Source organism: Prionailurus viverrinus, chromosome C1, assembly GCF_022837055.1.
Source record: "Prionailurus viverrinus isolate Anna chromosome C1, UM_Priviv_1.0, whole genome shotgun sequence".
Classification (NCBI taxonomy): domain Eukaryota; kingdom Metazoa; phylum Chordata; class Mammalia; order Carnivora; family Felidae; genus Prionailurus; species Prionailurus viverrinus.
The window spans coordinates 213,396,398-213,418,240 of record NC_062568.1 but is presented as its reverse complement, the minus strand read 5'-3'; the positions used below and the strand labels follow the sequence as shown (position 1 = coordinate 213,418,240).

Below are 21,843 nucleotides of genomic sequence, written 5' to 3'. Positions count from 1 at the left end.
CCAAGCTTCATTACCACGGGCATGGTTTGGGTGATAAAAAATTAAAGACAAAAGATTTTAAAATTACTTCATTTCGAGCGGGGGAAATGGGCCTTGGCTGGGACCCAGGAGCCACGTTACAGATTCTGAAATGTGGGTGAGGAGGGGAACGCGGATAAATAATTCAGCACTAAGAATAACCAGAGTCTGTCAGCCTGCCAGAGTCAAGAGAAATAGACGGGGTTACAAGAATCCTGAGAGTTTTTACAGAACCCCCAGGGCCTTGAGAAATCGGAGGCCGAGCTGGGAAGCAGCTGGGGAGTCTCGGTGTGAGGAGAGGCCAGAGGCGCCGACTGATCAGCGGACGGTTCTCCCAGACCCGCGGGGTGGGGACTTGGCGTCCTGGGAGGCGGTCCCGAGAGGCCACCTGCTGAGGGTGCACCGGGAGCCCTGGGCCGCAGCATGACAGCAGGAACACTAACTGGGCACTGACTGTGCAGACAGCACTGAGCTGAGCCTCCAGGAATCGAGGTCAGAGCCAGAGGAGGGAACAGGCCCCCTCTGGGAACCGGTGCCGGCGCCTCCTGGGCGGAAAAGGGCGCTGGGAGAGTCGGGACCCAGGGGCCGGGCGGGGCTGGGGACCCAGGGCTCCAGCCTGGTTTTCTCTTTATCTGTGGCTGGCGTCCTTGTCCTCATGTTTCCTGTGCTTGGGGTTCCTTGTGTCTTGAATCTGTAGGTTTATAGTTTGCGATGAGTTTGAAAACACGGTGGCCGTTATCTCTTTGACCGTCTCTGGCCGCGTCCTTCCCTTGCGCTACTTGGGAGCCTCTGATTCTGTGCATGTTTGGCGGAGAGGAGCTGTTCGGCAGTTCAAAACGCTCCGCTCATGAAGTTCAGCCCTGCTTCTCTTCCTGGGCTTCATCTGGGGGGTTTCTGTGGCTGTGCCTTGCGAGTTCACGCCCCTCCCGCCCACCCCTGCCCACGCACATCATCTCTGGGGGGTGAGCCCACTCCTTCACACCTCACGTCTGCCGAGCGTGGCCGGTCTTCCCTGCTGGACACACAGAATCCAGTGACGACGTCTCATGCCGCCGTCTACTGGTTCTTCCATTGGTGTCCTTTCTGGGTCGGCTGTGATCGGTTCATTTTTCCTCATCATGGGTTGTACTTTCCCGCTTTCTTTGTGTGCCTGGTAATTTTCGGTCAGATGTCAGACATTGTGAATTCTACTTTCTTGGCCACTGGCTGCTTTTGTATTCTTATAGTCTTGATGCTGTTTGGTTACTTAGCGACGGTTTGATCCTTTTGGGTCTTGCCTTTAAGGCTTGCAAGGTGGGGTTCGAGATATGGTTAATTATTCCCCACCACTTAGTACTCTTCTGACGTCCTGTGAGTTGAGGTCTTCCGGACTGGCCCCTGGACCCAGCACTCTTCACAGCCCCGTGTGAGCTCCGGGCAGGACTTGCTGTGACCCTCTCGCTGGTTTTCCTGGCACGTTCGAGCACGTTCCTCGCGCTCTGCAGATCTCTAGGACTCCCCTCTCCCGTGCTGCCTCCTGCAAACTCTAGCTGCCTTAGCTTCCCGGGACTCCCAGCTCCTTCTCTCCCCTCGTGGGGACCCCTGAGCCTGCCGGGTCCCCTCCCTGCACTACAGCTGGAAATGCTCTGGGAAGCGAGCTGGGCCTCTCAGGGGCTCCCTCTTCATCACCTGATACCCAGTGTCTTGAAGGCTGGCCGTCGTTTCCTGGATCTTATCCGGCTTGTTACCTGTTTACCTGTGGGAGGGCAAACCCAGCCCCTCATGGTCCTGCATTTACAGACCAGACTGAGACGTGGTGCTCAGATGGCCCCAACTCGTGTCTCCGTGGCCCGAGGGCCGGGGCTCCTACTGGAGGGCAGGGCGTGAGGCCTGTGTGCCTGCTAGTCGGGGTTGTCCTTCCAGGGCCCCCAAGGGGCATATTGTCCTGACTGCTTGTGTCGCTGTGAGGTGGGGCCTGGACCAGTGTGAATACTCTGTGGTGAGGTCCCTGTGGTGGGTCTCCTGGTCCCCATCAGGCCTGGCGGGCCTCACCCGGGGGACCAACGGCCAAGCCGGCACGAGGAGGGGACCGGACAGCCTCCTTTCAGGGCCGACAAGTGACCTGCAGGTTCCTATCAGGTGCGCAGATACCTGAGTGGCCCACAGGCCCAGCTGCCCTCCCCTTGGCACCGCCGGCCCTGCCGCTCCCCTGACCCGTGCCTTTCCCTTTCCGTAGGACCCGAGAGTGTACTGTCTGAGCCGAGCTGAGCAACCTCAGCAGGCTCTCCTGCCTTCACCTCTTCCAGGACAAGCGTGTCTCAGGACTGTGCTGAAACACCATGCAGCCCCCCAGGGATGCGCCTCGGGACTCCGTCCCACCGGAATTACCAGCAGCATGTCTGACCCTCAGCAGAACCACTGCTGAGGCGAGGCCCACAGAACCCCGGGCACGCCCAGGTGGGCGGAGCTATGGAAACAGCCATAATTGAAGAGGAAGCCTGAGGCCGCCCAGCCAGACCCTGGCCCAGTGGGACCGGAACCCGGCGACCTGTGCACGCTCGTCCCTTTCCTGGGCAGCTGAACAGAGGGGGGCAGCTGGGGAGGGGAAGTCAAGACCCCGCAGTCAAGCACACGGTGGGTGGCAGGAGAAAGGGGTTCCCTTGGGGGGAGCCAAAGGTCTCTGGCAGCCTGTGTGACCCGGGCCTGTCCACCCACCAAGGGACCTGCAGGGCTGTGGGCAGGGTGGCCCCGTGGCCCGGCAGAGGAGGGCCGTTGGCTACAGACCCGACTTAGGGCTAGAGGGCTGGGGAAGCAGGCCCGCGACTTGGTCAGGCCTGGTCCTGACCCTGGCTGTCATCAGTTTTTCAGGCTGAGGTGGGCACGTGGGCAGGCCATGGGGTGTGGAGGCCCTGAGACCTGACCTGGGCACGGGGACCAGTCTGCCTGGGGCTCAGCATGGCGAGAAGGCACCCATATCCTGGCCGGGGAGAGCTTCCCGCCCAGAGCCGTCTAGGTCAAGGCCCCGGGTCCCGGCCTCTGCCCACAGCCGTGTGGGCATCATGGCAGTCCTCCGGTACCGATGGGATGGATGTGCCAGCTTAGGGAACCGGGGAGCCACGGAGTCCAATGCCAGTCAAGGCAGAGATTGGGGAAAACTGCCACCCTGAGGGCGTGTGGTCCACAGGGAAGCGACCCGGCTCTCCCGACCTGCTCACGTGGGACGGGAGACCCGGGGCTCTCTGTGGCCCCCACACAGAGCCCATAAGGAATTTCCAAAATCAGAACATCAGCTAATTGTTGGAGCACGGCTGGCCTGGATTTGGGGCTGAGCTGGAAACCATCACCACTCCCGGGGGACCCCTGGGAAACAGGAGCCTCAGGGTCGTGGGTCCTGAGTGACGGCCACGGGCACGGACACGGGGTGCAGTGGGCACGCAGGCCTGGCTGCTCCCCCTCTACAGAGCGTGTTCTGCTCCACGGGGCACCCAGGGGCACTGGGGTCACACTGCCACAGTGGCCCCGGCAAGTGAGGCCCCTGCTGGCACAGGCGGGAGAGCGGCCGGGGGCCTCGGATGGCGGGGCGGGAGGGGACGTGAAGGTGTCCCCCCCTGGCCTGCAGTGGGCGTGTAAGGGTTAAGGCCCCGCCTGCCGCCAGCCTCCAGCCTGTGGGGGTGGGGTGGGGTGAGGGCGCCCCATCAGCCCAGCTGTTCCCGCCTGGGCCTCACACCTGCTTCCGTTTATTACTCCTGCTCGGACGATGGGGCTCAGTTCTCCATCTTTAGAGTTTCTGAGGAAGCAGAGAAACCCATCAGTCTCTATGTCTGATTTTCCATGAACACGCCCGGAGGAGCCTCCAGCCCAGGGGTGGGGGTGGGGTGGGGAGGCCGGGCCCACTCTGCCAGGGGCCGGTGGCCAAGGAAGGGGTGACGAGGTCCCCAGGGGACCAGAGCCCTCTGCCTGGCTCCCTCTTGTCTTGGGAGCCCTCCCCCACCGCGCTGCCCTGGGGCTCATCTGAGATCAAGCTACCCGTCCCCCCGGCCCCGCACTTTGCTGGGACACCCCTGGGAGCAGGGCTGCCCTACAGCAGACACATTGCCTGGTGACGCAGGCCGCAGGCCGAGAAAGACCTTCTTAGCTGAGGGGCCGGCGTGTGCCAAAGGCTGGGGGGACGGGGGGTTGCTGTGTGTGGAGAACAGGGCGGGGCACAGGTGAGCCGGAGGGGGTGCCGCAGGGCAGAGGGGCTGAGGGCTTCACCCCGGACCTTTGGGTAACGAAGCACGCACTCCAGTCTCCTGAGCTGAGCCCTGTGTAGGTCACAGAGCAGAGGGAGAGAGGGTGGGAGGCACCCAGAAGTGGCCCCAGAGGCGGCCGTGGTGCAGGGAAGGGGATGCGTGAACCCCACCCGTAGGGCAGCGTGGGGCAGTAGCTGGCTGGGCCCCGCGAGGAGCCAAGAGGCTGATCCGAGGGCCTTCCCGATTGGATCCTGCACTGCCCCCCCCCCCCCCCCCGCCCCCTCACCCCCGGCGCTCAGACGCGGGACAGGCCACCAGCCTGAGCCTGTCGTCTCTGGGACCCCGGTGACCCTGGAGGCCCCCGCCCAGGGCCCTGCTCTTCCCTGGGAGAGCCCGCTGTCCACTGCACGCTTCTCGCTGCATTCCTGCGGAGACATTCCTGGCATATTACGGAATTTCACAACATGACACAGGGCCCCGTCAGTTCCTGAATGATGTGGAGTTGTGTCAGCTGCAAAAGGCGAAGTCTGTTGTGTAAATGTGGCTGTGAGTCTGCCCAGCCGCCCGTGAGAATTCCACTGAAACGGGGCATTCTCCCCCAAACCCTAAGTGCGTGTTTTGTAACAGCACAACGCGGCGGCCAGTCTGCCCGGGGGTGGGTGGGGGCCTCGGGCCGACCTTGCCCGTGACTGCTCACTGCCGGCTCAGCACTCGGCAAGCCTGGAGCCTGATGTGCTGGCCGGCACAGCCCCTCCCCTGCTCACCCGGAGAAAAATGGGTTTAATTAAGGCTTCCGCGATTAGTCACTTCATCAGTCACCAGGCCAACACAGATGGGGCCAATTACTGTTTTTACTTGAATAGATATTTGGTGCTGGCAACCCCTCCGGGCAGGGTCGCGCAGGTGACCGCTGAGCACCTGACGCAGGCCTCTGACCTCTTGGGGAGGCTGTCCAAGCCTCCATCCCGGGCTCCTCACTGACCCTGCTTCGGGGACACGGGTCCACCTGCCGTGCCCCCTCCTCTGCTCTGGGGCCTGGGTGCTGTCCCGTGAGACCACCACTGGCTGGCCACGCCGAGACCCGCAGATGCCCCGGGCAGGGGCCTCCAGGGTCAGCCGGATCCAGTCGGGCAGGCCCGGCTGGGGCCCTCGGAGCACAGCCCCAGGCCCTGGGGATGCAGCCTCGCCCCGGGCCGTGGGCACAGAGGGTCAGCCTCCGGGCTCCTCGCAGGGCCTGGCCAGCGACTGCCCCTCTCTGCTCCAGGATGGGGTCCGTACGCAAACCCCGAAGCCATCTGCAGACCACCCCCAGGCGGGGTCCACACGGAAAGCGCCCACGTGACCCTGGGGAGGTGGGAAGTGAGGTCCCAGACTCTGAGGGAAAAAGTCAGGGCCGTGATTCATGCCATTTCCCGGGACACGGCTCAGGGCCCCCGGGACAGGGCTCAGGGCCCTCCCAGCAGGGACCCTGCTGAGCATGGCTCGCTGGGGTCTGTAGTGAAGCACTCCAAGAGGGCTGGGGGCTGGGGACGGGACCACACGGCTGCACCTAAGTGCCCCCTTCCCCAGGCGGCACGCCCCACGAATAAACGGTGAGAGCACGTGTGCTGGAGGGTAGAAGCCACTGCGGGCCCAGCGGCCTTGGTGGGTGACCCTTCACCTCCCTTCCCTTCGCCAAAATGCACAAAGGTGATTCTCCTCAGTTACTGACGATACTGGAGAACTGCGCCTGGAAGCTGGAGGCAGCCAGTTCTCTCCCTTCTTATGCAAATCAAACCTCCGCCAGGCTCTGAAATGACAGGGTGGCGCGACCTTCTTCATCTTTGTGAGTATGGAGGCACCTTTTTCAGTCATTTCCATTGGGCGAGCCTCCTGGAAGTCTACACTGGGCTGCTCAGCGGGCAGGGTGAATAAACGAGCAAACGACTAGTGGACTGTGGCTGCTGGGGGTCACCAGGCAGAGGTGGGCAGCCCAGGGCACACAGGTGACCAGGGGCGGGAGGCTCGGTGAGGACGCAGAGGCGGCCCCTGTCCGTGAGGCCGCACGTGGGCACGGGCCACGCTGCCGTCGACCCTGAAGCTGACCCGGGTCACCCCGGGCGGGCTGGAGGCTGCCCGGACCGCTTCGGACATTCAAGTCAGCCCCGTGGCCCCGCCATCCCCCGGCCTGCGGGAGCTCTTGGACCGTGCCGACACCCACAGGCCATTCTGCACCCCTGGACCCTGGGCGCGGGGAGGAGGCGGTGTGCGGGCAGAAGCCATCTGCACACACCCCCATCTCGCCCCCACGGAAATTGTTAACACCTTGGGAACCTTGCGTGGGGACCGTGTTTGCCGACTGGCCGGGGACTGGGGACAGGCAGGAGGCAGCTTGGAGCAGTCTGTCACCGGCTTCTGCCAATATCTCATCTCATCTGAGTGAGTGGGAGGGAACCGTGCAACAGCGAGGGGGCTCTGGGGTCGCTGGGGGTGGGGCAGAGGAGGCAGGTGGAGCCTGGTGGGGAGAGGGGGCTGCCCCCTCCCGGCCTTTGGCCTCCACGGTCCTGCCTTCCGCCCTCCAGGGGGGCTCATTCTAGACCGGGAGGCAGGCTGTCAACCCACAACCAGAAACACAGACTTCTAGGCCGGGATGCCTGGCTGGTCTGTGGTCCATGCGTTTGTTTGCCTGAGGCAGCCTGGGGTGGGGGGGGCCGGGGGGAGAGTCGACAGGGCCCTGTGCCCCATTTCGGGGGCTGGGTCAGGCCCAGCAGGCCCGCTCCCCATTACAGAAAGTGGGGTCCGAGTGGTGGCCTCCCCGGGAAGTTGGGGTGTCTGTGAGATGACATCACAGCCCATCCTCAGCAGGGGTGAGGTTGTTGCGTGCCACGTGGGGGCTGGAGAGGGGCAAGGACTTTTGGGGCAGGGAGTGCCAGAGCCTCCCTTCCCCTGCCTCCCCCGTGGGTCTGGCGTTCTCAAATGAGAGCCCCAACCCGGGACCTGGCAGCCGAGGGCTCCGCGGAGTGGTCCCCCGGTCCCATTCACGTGGAGGCAACCGCCCTGGAAACACCCTGACCCTGGGGGTGGGCCAGACCGGAGCCACGCATCTGAGACCCCGAGAGGGCCTACCTTAACGCAAACCAGACCCAGGGGGAGGTCCGGGGCCCCTGATCTGCCCGAGTCCGCCTCGGTTGCAAGAAAGGATGGTTTTCTTAGGATTCTAAAAGGTGGGCTTTTGGGGTCAAGAGCCAGGTTTGGATGCTGGTGTGGGATGCTGGTGCCTGAACCAGAGTAAGGAGCCGGGGGGGGGGGGGGGGGGGACACGGGGACGGTCCACATCCCCGCAGCAGAACTGGTAGGGGGTGCTGGGGCAGATGCTGGGGGCCTCGGGGGGGGCCACAAGACACCCAGATCGGGTAGGGAGCCTCGGGGGCACACAGCAGGGGCCCTGGAGAAAGTGGCTGTTCGGGCAGTGGGGTCTGAGGCAGGTGACGCGCCACACGGACCCTGTGACGGGGGCAGGGGAGGTGGGCTCTGGGGGGCGCTCGGCGGCCACAAAGGGCTTTGCATGTCACTGCTCAGACCTGTGCCTGCACACGGGCCCTGGGGTGGGGCGGCCCGAGCCCCCGAGTTCCCACTGAAAGCCATCCCTGCTGGGGTCCTCTACTCGGAAGACCTTGGAGCCCCGGCCACGGGCACCGGCTCACAAGCAGAGCCCTCCTGGGATGGCGAGGACCCCGGGACGAGGACACTGAATTTCAAGCACCAGAACCGACAGAATGAGCGGGCGCTGCCTCCTGCCCTCAGGAGAAACCAGCCATCGAGGGCCTTCTCTGTGTCGGAGGAAGACGGTTCCTCGTCCCACAGCCCTCCCCCCACCTTCCCCCCCCCCCCCCCCCCCCCCCCCCCCCCCCCGTTACAAAAGGAAGCAGTAACTCTGCCCCGGGCACGGATGGGTCTGTGCGTGTCGACGCGAGTTATTCCGCGCGCGTTGCAGCTTTGGGTCACACGTGCGTGCCCGCGACCGAAGCGCGGGCTGAGTGTGGCGTGTCAATGTTCAGCAGGATCTTGGCTTTTTTTTTTTTTTTTCTTAAAGTCTGTGCTTCTCCACTTACTGTGTGAAGCGGGCCTCATATTTGATTCACAAACCGTGACTCAGAACGACACAGGGTGGCACCTTCCCCTGGAAACAGCTCGTCCCGGCTCCGCCTCGCGAGTGGGATCAAAGGCTTGTCAGCCTGCCGATACTGTGCCAGCCTCCGGGTGTCCCGGCCCGTCCCACGCCCGCTGGCGTCACCGATGAGCAATCTAACTGCGGAACGTCCGCAGGCTGCGGCGGCTCAGGACGGATGCCTCGGGCCCTCCTCCCGTTTCTACTCAATGCCTTATTTTCCTAGGGTTTTGCCGTTGGGTCTGTGCCCACAGGCCTCTGCTCTTTTGTGAGGCTATTTCGACGGGTGCCCCGGAGCAGACCGCGTGAAGAGAGATGTGCGTGTCCCAGGCCACAAGAGGCACCCCGGGCACGCTGGCCTTGGCCACTGCCCCCCATCCCCCGGGCTGATGACAAGGCTACACACAAGGGTCAGAGGCCTGCCCTTGCCAGCAGGTGGGCGTCTTTGAAGGCCTGGCGCCCCTCCCCCAGGGGTCACGTTCTCTCCACCCCACCTGCAGACGGAGGGTTCCTGCCTTCTAAGAGCGGGCCGGCTCTCAGGGTCCCAGCCATAGCTTCCCGATGTGCTGCTTTCGGCCCCAGCTCTGCTCTGCACCTCCCAGAGTCCCCACGGAACTGCAAACCGGGTTGGGGACAGGCCGGGGGTGCCGGGGGTGCCGGGGGGCAGGGAGGTGAGTTCAGTCCCACCTGAGCCTTGGGCCACACGGCCTGGCAGGGGACAGGCTGCTCCCACAAGCAGTTGCCAGGAGTGATTTCTCTGGAACTCAGCCTTCCTCCTGGCAGGGCCCCGGGCTGGGAAGAGCGTGTGGCCGAGGTACTGGCAGAGTGGAGTCTCCTCGGCCCCCACCGTGGGGCTCGCAGCCCCGACCTGTGTGTCTGCTGCAGGACGGATCACGGGCCTGGGGCAGGTATGTGGCGGGCCTCTGGCCGCCTCTGCCCACCCTGTGGGCCCCTCCTGGCCTCCGAACACAATCAAGGAGCATCGTCCCTTCCGTGGGCCACCCGGCTCCGCCAACCTGGACCAGGGCCCGGCTCCCCTGAGGCTGGGAGCCCGGCCTCTCCTGCCGTCTAGGCCGCAGAAGTGCGTGCAGCCCCTGGGCAGACGGAGACCATGCCTGTGGGGTCACAGGGTCGCCCACCACCTGTGGGAAACCGAGACCCCGGCCCCTGCACGGAGCGCACACCTGGGGGGCCCCACCTGTGGTCCCGCTGATGGCGAGGCCGGACCAAACCCCCCGAATGCCCTGAGTCGGTCAGTGTCTCCTACCTGCTGCCTCCTGGCGGGTCCTGCGTGGTGGGCGTCCTGCCGGGGCCCAGGCCCCCTCTGGGCCTGCCACCTGCCTTCTGGAAGGAGCAGTGGGGGAGGGTTCAGAGGGGCAACCAGCACATGGGCCTCGGTGCCGGGCACCGTGTGGACAGAGCCCTGGGGGGGGGGTCTCCCTGCCCATACCCGTGCCCATACCTCACGGGGGTCGTCCAGGAAGAGGACGGGGCTGTACCCGGGCGGGGGCGGCCCAAGGCAGACGTCCGAGAACCGGGCACAACCTTGTTCCACTCGCCTGCAGTCCTCAGGACAGTGGGGCTCGCATCCCCGGGCTTCTCCTGGAAGGTGAAGGACAGAACATCCCTCAAACAGCACAAAGCTAAGATGGGAAAGAACCTGTCACACGGCCCCTGACGCAAAGCTTCTGTAGCTCGGCCGGCCGGGGCACTGGTCGTGTGGCTGGGGGCATGGGGGAGGGGTGGGGGGGGTGGGTACAGCCTGCTGTACACTGTGCAGGCTCCGTGTGGGTGTATTTTGGGGCCCCCGGTCTCTTGACGCCCCCTCACCTGGGGTCCACCCTGAGAGCCCTGCAGGCTGGTGCCCTGGGGCTAGGAGGGTCTCCTACCACACAGCCCGTCGCCTGAGGCCCTGGGCGCCAGGTCAGGACCCCGAGAAGGACATTTCTACGTCATGGCTGCATGCTAAGGTGATGTCGGACCAGGTCCAGGAGGAGTGTGGAACATGGGGGCCGCTGGCAGCCCCCAGCCCCCACAAGGGGCGAGAGCCCCCCAGGAGACCCCAAATCCTCCAGGCTGGGCTGGGCCCTGCAGGAGGTACCCCCACCGTGGACCCTGTCCATCCTGGCTTTCCCTACTCCTCCCCTCCCGGTGTCCCGAGGTGGGACGGGGCGTCGTCTCCTGGCGGTCTCCTCCCCAGGCTCCGCCACACTGGACAATGGACCTACAGCCCTGGATGTCCCCTCCTTCTGACCCTTGCACAGAAAGCTGGCTGCTGAGACGGGGTCGTGAGGTTGGTGAGGGCCACCGGCACTGTCCCAGACACGCGTGCATCGGGACCCGTTATCCTGTGGGGGCTGGGCTCCCAGCTCTCCTGACTGACCTCTGTCCTGAGGTCCCTGCCGGCTCTCACACAGGGAGAAGCCACCAGCAGGAGCTGGTCGAACCGCAGGGAGGGGGCTGGACGGGGCCGTGGGGACAGCTGGAGGTGGACAAGGCGGGCTGGACGCTCCCGCCAATGGGGGGAGCTCAGTGGGTGGAGGGCGTCTCTCATCCGTGCCCTGGATGGGGCCCAGGGGCCGTAGGCATTAAGTCCCCTTCCCTGGAGCCCAACTTCTGCAGGGAGAGATGCCTACGGGCCCCAGAAGTATTTCCAAATTACAGGTAGGGAATTATTTCTCTCAGAGGGGTCTTAATGTCATCATTATGGCGCATTATAAAAAGTAAAGTCTTTCCTTCTGCAAGGACAGTCTTTAACTAAAGTCCTTCTCTCCATTAGCTTTTGCTGTCCCCACACTATTTATGTCCTGGGCAACGACTGTGAACCGCGTTGCTGACAGCATGATTTCTGTTTCTGAGCGCAGCGACGGTTTCCAGCGGGCCTGAGAGGAACCAGTTGTCTGTTATCGACGCCTCCGGCCAACGAAGGCCCCGGCTCTGTGTCCTAATAGCCCTGCCAAGGTGACCGTGCAGGAGTGGGTCCCCAGCGCCCGCCTCCGACAGCAGCGGCGTCAGACCCGCACCTGAAATGTGCCAGTTTCCCCGGGCGGGGGTGGCCGGGGGACGTGGGCACGGGGCCCGGAGCACATCGCCTCCCTGGGCTCAGGGGCCCGACGACCGCGGCGCCCGACGCACCGACCCGGCACCAAGCAGCTGCCCGCGGATCCTCACGGGACTCCCAGGGCCTGTCGGGGCTGGGGCTCTGCGGTCACAGCCCCGTGGCGAGGAGCCCCGGCCCAGAGAGCGCCGCGGTGCTGGCCTGCCCGTCTGCCCGCCTGCCCGCTAACACCACGTCACCCAACGCGGCCGGTAGGCGCGTGGACGACCAAGTTCGGTTCAGCCACAGGCTTGACATTCTCCATCACCTCCTGCCATTCATCGTCCCCGGATGAGAAACGGTTCCGAGACCGCTTTTGGTCGAAAGCGAGAGAAACCCAACACCAACGGGCTTAAACCAAAGCGGTGGCACGTCCGCGGTGCGAGGAGGGGTCCCCGAGATTCGGCCGCTCGGGCCCAGGAGGCCTCTGGGCGCCGAGGCCCCTTCCTCACAAAGTGCGGCGGCCACGTGGAACTCGCGCACCTGACCGCCCCCTCTCCCCGGGCCATCCCCGAGTCTCAGATGTGACGCCGCCTTCCCAGAACTGGGGCTCAGCCTGCAGCCGCCGCTCCTGTCCCGTGCCCCCCGAATTCAGCCCCAGCTCTTCCCGCTAGAGCTGCTCTCGCGGGGCTCCTGGGCTGATCACAACGCTGTCACCGCAGCCTGGCCGTGCTCGGGCCCCGCGCGTCGGCCCCTCTTTTTGCACACGGCCCGGTGGCCTCCTTTGCCTCCGTGTCTCAGCTGGACTGTGGCTTCCCAGGTCGTGCGTCCAAGCGGTCCCTCAGCTTGTCTCTGCCCTGCATGTGCGATGTCCCAAAAGGTCAGGCCTCCTGCCGTCCCCAGGCACCCCGCCCGCGTGTGGACCGCAGCACAGGGCGTTTGTGGGGTGGGTGGTGTCCCGGCCAGGCCAGAAGTCTCCTATGCAGCTTGTGCCCCAGCCCATCGTGGAAGGTCAGGGAGAGACCTCGTGGACCCTGCTGGGCCACCGAAAGAGAACAGGGCTCTCTGGTCGGCTTAGGAGTTTAAAATCCACTTAGAAGTGCGTCCTCTCAGAGTGCCCTCTGTCCCGGAGCAGGGGGGCCCGCAGCCCAGGGCTCCACAGGGTTTGTTGAGAATCTGGGTTTCCCACAACGGGGGGCCGCTGTCCTCGGCCCTAACATCGGTGCACCTTGCCTGGGCACCAGTGGCCGCAGCTGACCCCCACCCCCCACCGCCACTGCTGGAGGCCAGTCTCTTTTCTCCCCCGTCCGTGCCCCTTTGGGTGGGCGCCTTGCTGCCCGTGGGGGTGTCCACCACATTCGTCCAGCTCCCGCCTCCTCGGGTCAGTCACCCACCTCCGCTCCCTGCGGACACCTGCACGTGCTGCCCCCCAGACCCAATTCCTACCCCAACTCCGGCTCGCTCGACCAGAAACGTGGACGACATCACCGATGTCCCCCCGTCCTGGTCTCCCCTCAGCCGCCATCACAGGGCCCAGCCTCACACCTAGCACAGGGACTCACCACTGGGTGAGACCCCCCCCCCCCCACCGACCCCAGCCCCAAACTCCCACTGACCTCCTCCTGCGTCCTGAGCACACGCCATGCCCTGTGGCCACAGGACTTCCGGGGCCAGCCGCACTGGCTACTCCTCACGTCTCGTCCTAGCTCACGACCGGGCCGCCACACTGAGCCTCTGGACGCTTGGCCCCTCTGGCCTCTGCTCACGCCCTGCCCCCGGGGTACTGCTGCAGGTGTCGTGTCCCGGTGGCCCTGGCCCTGCCACCATCCATCTTGCTGTCACGGGGTGGCCATGTGCACCCCCAACACTCACCCCCTCCTGCGGCCCCTTCCTCACCTTGTCTGCCCTGTTGGCAGAGCAGATCCCCCTTCCCGGCCGCGCTCCTGGCCGGAGCCCCCACCCTCCGAGAGAGCTGCCTCACCACGCACCAGTCTGAGGGGACCCATTGTTCTCCTCAGCCTGGGGACAATGTGGGGACAGCGTTCTGGGGCGAGGGTCCCGCCCTGGCCTGCAGGGGCCCTTGGAGCTGGTCCTGGCCTCTCTAGGGGGGCACTGGCCAGCCTGGCTGACCCTCGAGGCAGGGCCCCTGCCCAGAGATGCCGACCCCAGCTCCCAGGAGTTATTTCCGAGGCCTCTATGTCGATTTTAATCATCAGCAAGATAAAGGTCACTGCTGCGTCCGGGGGGGCGGGTGGGGGGCGACTGGTAACAGGAGGCTGCACCGCGGGGAGATCGGCGCTTGACCTCTCTGGGAGGAAATGTCGATTAATTATCTTTTTACAGCCAACTCAATTAGACTCCCTAATCACCTGTGTAGGACGCGGAGACAAAGGCGGAGCGCGGCCCGAGTAAACAAGGCTGCGCGGGCCGGGCCGCGACCGTCAAACGGCCGCCGGGGGGCCCCGGGCGGAGAGCCAGCCACAGGCTGGAATGTTTTCTTCATTTATATGAAGAAAAAAATAAAATGTTATCGGCCCTGAGGGGCCGAGAGCCGTCTCACGTGGAGGTGACCAGACACACCGCGTTAGTCTTTAGGGCAGAGGCTCAACCGGCCAAGGAGCTGCTACCTTCCAAAGGCAGAGCGGCCTGTTCGGCGAGGACTGGCGGGGCCGGGGTCTCCACGGCCTAGAGGGCGAGGAGGCAGCGTGAGTGCTGGGCAGGGCTGGGGGGGGGCACCCTTGGGCCCCTTCTTGGACGGCCCGGTCTCCAGACGAGGGCTCCCTCGAGGCCGCGACGCCCCCCCCCCCCCTCCCCCCCCCGCCGCCCACCACTCGGTTTGTCCAGTGGGCGCCCGGGCCCGAGGCGAGGGCTGGCCCGACGTGACCACGGGGCAGGACCTTCCAGGTGCTTCTGCTCCACCTCGACCGAATGTGTCCGCACGGTCTGCACCCAGCATGGAGGCGCCCTGGGGACCAGCCCAGAAACAGGCGTCCCCGTGTGGAGTGTCTCAGGCCCCATCTGGGCTGCAGGATGGAGGCCCCGCCTGCGGGCAGGGTTTGGTTCAGGTTTCTATCCAGAGGTTTTCGAATCCATGAGTTTCCCAAGGGGCCCGTGTGAGAGCCAGGCCTGCAGGCAGCTCATGGCCGGGCCTGGCCGGACAGGTGTTTAGAAGCCCCGTGCCCTGTGGTGGCTGCGGTGGACCAGGACCCCGGTCCCTCGGGCTGAGCTCGGCAGGGCCGGTGTCTGGGGCCACAGCACCGTTCCTGACGAGGAACCTGGTGCCCGCCTTCCCTCCCTTTACTGAAGCGTAGAAAATGGATTTGACGCAAAGCCACGGTCCCCGTTGGCCCATGTCCTTTCTGGACGCTCAGACTCACTGTCCCGTCCCTCTTCCACACGTGTGTCCTTCCGAAGGGGGCTGTATGTGCGCTCCGCAAAGTGGTTAAAGCCTCCTCCTTCCAGAAATGCCAAGACACTTCCTGTGACCCCGAGGGCATGCGTGACCTCCAGCCTCGGCTCCTGGGCTCGGTTGTGCTGGAATCGCAAAAAGGACTCGAAAGGGGCCGGGACTCTGTGGTCAAACCCGCGGGACGGGGGGAGGCACTGATTTGGGGTTCTTCCTGAGCCCGTCTCTGATGTCCCCTCATCCTCGACTCCGGGAGCCTCCGGCAGCCAGGCTGTTTGTGCCTGGCTGGGCAGAGCGAGGCCAGGCTGCTCCCGAGGTGACCAACGGGGACACCAGCCCTACGGGGCTAGGCAGGCAGCCTGACACCACACAGGGCTCCCCCGAGGGGTCCCCTGCTCATCCAGCGGGAAAGCAGCAGAGGAGCGGCCCTGGGGACGCGGGGTCTGGACACCGCGGCTGACCTCCAGCTTGGCTCCTGCGCAGGTATCAGCCGGGAGGCTGTGCCTGGGGCTGTCTTCTTGGGCGACACACGCGGCAGTCCTGGGGGCTCTCGGGACAGACCTGGGCAGAGGCCTCGGGGCCCACGAACGGGCCTGGAGCGTGACAGCTCTCCAACGGAGAGGGCCGCCTGCAGGTGCGGACAGCGGCAGGACAGGCCGGGACAGTGGCTTGGGGCTCCCGGCCAGTCCGGGGTCTCTGGGGTCTCTGGACCCCGAAGCTCGCCTCCCACGAGGGCTGGAGTTGGCCTTGGGCCGGGGTTGTGCTGATCCCAGCAAGACAGAACTCATGGCCCCGTGTTCTTTCTGGGAGGGATGAAAGGAGGTTTGCTGTGTCTCTAGGAGCTGCCGTCGGGGGAGAAGCGCCGCGGGCAGCAGCCTTTACTAGGAGAAGGAAGCTGGTCCTGAGGCTTCCAGAAAGGCCTCGAGGGGCCTGCGGCCCACCAGCGGAGCGTGCTGTGAGGGGCTGGGCACTAAGGAGCCGGCCGTGACCAGGGGTGCGGGCACACGCTTACACACACCCCCCCCACGGGAGATGTGCACACAGATGCACACGGTGCCACACAAGTGTGCTTACACACGCAGGCCCACGCTCAGCACACGCCTGGCCCACGGGCCCTCAGTCCCAGGCTGACCCTCGGCCAGTTCCCACACCTACATGTCTGGCTGGCCATGGGCAGCTCCTCGGGGTGGTGCTGGGTGCCCGGAGGCTCCCTGTCCCCACACTGCCCTGCCATGGGGCCTGGGCCAGGCCTGCCCCACGCCCACCACCGCCCAGGAGCAGAGACTCCAGCAGACCCCTCCCCAGAAACTTGGCCAGGGGACCCTGGACAGGTCAGAGAGCAGGGTGCCGGCCTGGCCTCCCGCCCTCCTTGAATCCCCTGCCTGAAGTGGGTCCTGGATCCCAGGGGCTGCACCCTGTCCCAGGAGAGACCCCCACCCCCACCAGCTCATGCAGGGGCCTGACACCCACTCCCAGGGGACAGAGGCCCGTAGGCAGCATTGTGGTGACCAGAAGGCCACAGGCTCTGTGACGTGGAGGGGGGGCAGATACAGTGGCATCAACCGCCCCAGGAGAGCCCCCGGGGCCAGACTTCTGGCAAGCAGGGCTCTGACCACAGGAGACTGGGAGCCCCTGCCAGCAGGTCCCAGCAGGGGCCCCAGCGCAGGCTGCACAGGGGAAGCTGGCGAGGTGGGACACGTCCCCTCCCCTCTGTGGCTCAACTGTCAGAGGCTAAGCCTGAGGCAGACGAAGACACAGACGAAGTCTCCGTCCCTGGCCGGCCTGGTGGCCCTAAGCGGTCTGAGGCCTGTCCCTAGGCCACAGGGAAGGGCGCCCACCCCGGCCCACCCTGCCCTGGGGCAGGGCATCCTCACTGCAGTGTCAGCATGGAGACCCCTTCGGGGGGACAGGCCTCTGAGGCCGCGGTCAGGGGCAAAGAGAAATCCAAGCTGGTTCTGGGTTGCTGAAGGGACATCCGTGCCTTCTAGAGCCTTGTTCGCAGCCGCCCCCCCAGGCACATCCATGCGGGCGCAGGCTGGCCACCACGCGAGATCTCAGCACCTGACGCAAGCCCAGGCCAGCCTCCCTCCCTCCTTTCTCTCCTGGGCCCCCCGGAGATCTGCTGTTAGGGGTCCCGGGGGTGCTCCTGGGGCTCTTGCCCTGTGGCTGTGCCCACGCAGCCCCAGGACCCATGAGTGGCAGGTGGAGAGGTGCTGGGGAGGGTGGCCAAGGCTGTGGGAGGGGCTCACTCCTCGGGCTGTGGTCTCAGATCGTGTGGCCCCCCCACCCCCGGGGTTGCTTGGTTTCAGACGGATGCAGCCCCTGACGAGCAAGTGTATCCCCTGCTCACGGCATTGCCTGGAGGCACCATAGGATTTTCCTGTACTTGTCTGGGATGAGCCCCCCCCCCGCCGTAGGATTCCTCCACAGGAAATTCACGGCACAGATTTCCCTTTAAAAGCAAGGATCTTTCATGGTAGCTACGCTGCCATAATTAACCATAGACAATTAATATTAAAATGCGTTACCTCCCCCCTCCCCCCCCAAGGCAATGAAATTCCCAGAAGTTCTCTGCTATACATTGCGTCGCTTATTGGCAAGACTGCATTAGCAGCAAAGGGCACCTTGATTTTTAAAATCATCTTACAATTAGGGATGATTCTTCGCAGACCGCATCTGATGAATGCTCGGAACCATGTGTTCAACAAATGGAAAAGAGGGACCACTCAGATCAGTTGGAAACATTTCCTGGGAGGGTTTTGTGCATTTCACTCACACACACACGCGCACGCAACATGGGGTTCTCGCCCTCCTAGGGCTTTATCGGGTTCCCAAATCCAATTTACGGGGATTGTCTGGGCCGAGTGGCCCGCCTGCCAGTGTCCCTGCAGCCACTATCGGCACCTGCGGCAGGACTCCGAGGGCTCACACTGCCAGGGGGCGAGCGGACGCCCCCCTGACGCGATCAGCACAAAAGGGCATCCCGCTTAAGGCCGAGGGCGGGAACTACAGAAGGTTAAGCGTCTAAATATAAAAATCTCTGTGAACCGAACATCATTATCAGCTTTGTTGCTACCACGTGGGGGCTGCAACGTCACCAAAGGCTGCGGGAAGCCTGGCGCCGGTCCACGCCTATGAAACCGTCTTTTCTTCTCAACGGAAAACAAAGTGCTCGGAAGTTAAAAACCATGAGGCGGCTGACATAGTTCGTATCAAAGGGAGAAGAGGATCCTGAGCCCCGCGTGGCGACACGAGGCCTCCGGGAAGCACTTTCTCTGCCTGTTTCACTTATTCGTGTGATTAGAAAGCAGGCTTTTGGAGGGTTTATGTCCTGAACCGCCCTGCAGGGGTGAGGAGGAAGCCGAGAAGCCGGTCCCCGGGGGGCGTGCGCGAGGCCGCGCTGGAAGGTGCCAGCTGAGCCCGCCACGGGGCCGCCGCGCCCTGGTGCCCTCGTCAGCTCCCGCCGCCGTGGGGCCCCGTCTCCCTCACTTCCTGCCGGTCTCACAGAAGGAGCGTCTTCGCCTCCAGCCCTGGTTTTATGAAGCCCGTTCGTCACTGCCTCGCAGTCCCGTGGTGGGGCCGGGGCGTGAGGGCGAGGGCTACGGGGGCGCGGCGCGCGTACGACACCCTTCCTGCAAAGGGCTGCAGAGGGAGGGCACCCGCCTCCCGCTTCCCCGTCAGCCCCCGGAGGCGGCGGAGGCCTTGGCTGCCGGTGGGTTTGCTCACGCGGCATCCAGACTGTCAGGCAAAGGTGCCGGTTGACGGAAACGGCCATCCTCCCCTGTTCTCCGGCCACAGAGCCCGGTCTTGGCCGGCACATTGCGTTCCTCGTCTCCTCGAGGCCTGGTGCGGTCACGTCACCAAGTTCTGGCCGACGACGTGGAAGCAACGGCACGTTCTTAGAAGGGACGCGGCTTAAAAGGGAGGGCCCTGGCTCCTCATGCTTCCCCCTCCCAGCTGCCGGGAACGGGGGGCATGACGACTGGCACCTGTGCAACCTTCTAGGGCCACGAGATGACGCAGGAAGGGCGACAGAGCAGCGGCATAGGAAACAGAAACAGGGGCCCCGGTGGCCATGGGGGACGGCACCCCAGCCTCTGAACATCCACACGAGAAGCGAACCTCAATGGAGTTGAAGCCGCCGCTGTGCTGTCGGAAGGGGGCTCGAGAGTGAGCTCAGGAGCAGGGACCCGGAGGCGGGGCTGCTCTGAGAACACGGAGGTTCGCTCCGTGTTCCCTGCGTGCGTGGGGGCTGCCACACGACGGCACAGTTTTGCTTTCTTTCGGAATAACGCTCAGAATAAGTTGAGGCTGTCTGTCCCCAGAGAGTCACAGAATGAGCCGCTTTGGTCAAAACAACAACAAAGACTTCCTTCTTTCCCGCCCAAGCAGCTCCGTGTCCCGGCCGTTTCCGGTTTTCCCCACTCCCACGCGGGTCTCAGGTACCACCCGGCCGCCCCGCAGCTGCCGCCTCCTGGACCCCACAGAGCGAGCTCCCCTGGTCAAGCTGTGATTATCTGGGATTTTCTCGCTCACGGCCGACTCCTATCCTACCTGCGGCAGCAGCAAATTTGCACTGACCTCATTTCCTGTTTGCAGACGGCCGGCCAGTGTGTCCATGACCCAGGGCCACCCCGGGCCAGCTCGTCCGAGGGCTCGGGCCCCGGTGGGGCGAGGGGTGCTCCGGGGCAGCTGAGCGGGCAGGACGCAGCGGCAGTGTCCTGCAGAGAGGCTCGGGCGACCCCTCCTGACCCAGGTGTGCGTGTCCCTGGCGCCCCACCCTGTGAGGGGACGGGAGGGGGTCACGAAGGGGTGGGCGGTCCTGGGAGCAGATGCCGCTCACCATCGCTTTACAGAAGAGGAGACAGGTGTGGAGAGGCTCGGCCAAAAAGCGGCAGAGAAGCAGCCACCTCCCGGGTCAGCCCCCAGGGCACCTGGCAAAGGACCCGGGGCCTCGGGTCCGGGTGCAGAGCTCGAGCGGTTCTCATAGGACCCAAGGCGTGTTCCCCTCCGTCTCCCCAAAGGTGATTCTCTACGGCTCCACGCCCGCGTCCTAGCAAAGCCGGAAACGTCTCTGAGCGTGTCGGCAGCCGGACACCAGCCCCGTGAGCACAGGGTGAGGCCCGCTCCCGAGCGGCGAGCACCCCAAACCCGCACAGCGGGCTGGGCCCGGGCCGCCCACACCAAACACCCGGGCGCGGACGTGGGCCCTCCTTTCCGGGCCGGGTTTCCACGGAGACCTCATCACAGGCTCTGAAATCCCTGCCGGTGGAAGGTGTGGCGCCCAGAGGGTGTTTTTACGCAGAAATATGAGACCTACTCTGCCCTTTGGCGTAAAGTTGCTTCTCTAAACCGAGTGGGAAGCAGACGAGGGGTCGTGGCCAGCCCCCCGGGCCTCCCCCCACGAGCCTCGGGGCCCCCGCCGGCCGCTGGGGTGTGAGGCGCCCCCACACAGAGGGCCCGGCCCGGGCCCTGGTGCAGAACACTAGTCCCCCCGTTCTGCTGTGACCTGGGAGCACCCCCTGCGGCATCCAGGGCTGGGGTCCTGATGGGGGACCGGCCCCTCTTCAAGGGCTAAGGAGAACGTGAAGGTCCCCGCGGCTAACATGCGCGTGAACTTGCCCGGTGGGGACCCCGGAGTCCCGCTGATGACTGTGCCCTGGTCCACAGGACCTGATGCAGCTGCTTCCCGTGGCGAGGGGACCAGGCGGGACCCACAGCCACGCTCGCTGGGACGCCTCCGGTAACGCACATGCTCCCCCCATTAGGACGTAAGCGGTGGGGCTGCATCAGCCTGTGTGGGAGCCGGGGTCCCCGGACACGGTGAGCTGCAGAGATTAAACTCTGATTTACCTCTGGAGCTCCAGTGCTCTGCTTCCGGCAGTGGTTCCAGAGGACTCCATGGAGAAGCCGGGCCAGGCATCCACGGCAGCAGCTGTCAGGCACCAGGAGCCGTGGGGCCAGGTGCACGTGGAGTTGCTGTGTGCTCCGGGCAGAGGCGGAACCAGCCGGAAAACCAGGCAAACGCTGGCGACCGTTAGGTCTACAGACGCCTGTCCCGGGCGGGTGGGGGCTGTCACGAGGGCGCGCTCCCATCCAGCCACAGACCTCCTGGTGACAGTGGCCGAGGCAAACCGCCAAGGTCTGACAGATGCAGAAACAGGCCCGAGGCCCTCAGCCCAGGGGCCACACCGCTCCGCCAGGCTCTTGTGCACCAACAAGACAGCCGGCAGTGACCAGATGTGCATGTGGCGAGGGCAGGATGGCCGCCATGGCGGTCCCCGGGCTGCCGTGCCCCAGCCCCACCACGGGCTCTGGGCTCACACAGTAAGAACGTGCACCCGAGGGGTCTGGTGCCCAGGGCGGTAGCTCCCAGCCTGCCTTGTAACCCACAGCAATGGCGACCGGCCTGCTCGGGTCTGGGCACTGTCTTCCTGGGACGTTCTGTCCCCTCCAGGCCCACTGTGCCTGAGTTCTCAAGGGTCAACTTTATATTCCTCCTGCCCAGGTTCTGAGGCACCCGCCATCAGCCCACACACCCCGAAGCACTCACGTAAGCTACCGCCAACCAGCTGGTCAGCTCCACTCACCGGGAGGGCCACCGGGGATGTCCCTCTGGCCTCGAGATGTGTCTGATGCCACTGCTGGCTCCCGGTCTCCCCTGGGGAGCAGTGGATCTCCTCTGGCACTTTCCAGGGCAGCTCTGGGCTCCAAGGCCCCAGACTGGGGGCTCCACAGAGGATAGGCGATGCACTCAAAGCCACTGCAAAGGGGACAGGTGGGACTGGGCTTTGCCGGACGCCAAGCTGAGAGGGACACCTGGCTGTGGGGGACACGGTGGCTTAAGGGTCCTTCCAGGGAGGAGGGGACGAGGCGACCACTCGGAGACTAACGTGGTGGGAAGCAGGGAACGGTGGCGGGGGGGGGGGGGGGGATGGTCTGTCCGGGACCACTGGAACCACGCCGCAGCCCCAGCCCACCTCCCCCTGGCCCTCTGCCTTCGCTCCTGCTCCACTAGACAGAG

At 64.8% G+C, this 21,843-nt stretch overlaps 1 protein-coding gene across 2 annotated transcripts in view; it reads right to left on the bottom strand.

Annotated features, from left to right (window-relative positions):
* The window catches only part of MORN1 (MORN repeat containing 1), a 50,552-nt gene that overhangs the window by 3,735 nt on the left and 24,974 nt on the right, over positions 1-21,843 (bottom strand). For both annotated transcript variants that reach the window (XM_047869837.1, XM_047869838.1), the window contains 3 exons: positions 21,410-21,582; positions 9,839-9,978; positions 9,644-9,720 (listed from right to left, as the gene is read on the bottom strand). In XM_047869837.1, coding sequence (XP_047725793.1) covers positions 9,644-9,720; positions 9,839-9,978; positions 21,410-21,582 — 390 coding nt within the window. The remainder of the gene's footprint in view (positions 1-9,643; positions 9,721-9,838; positions 9,979-21,409; positions 21,583-21,843) is intronic.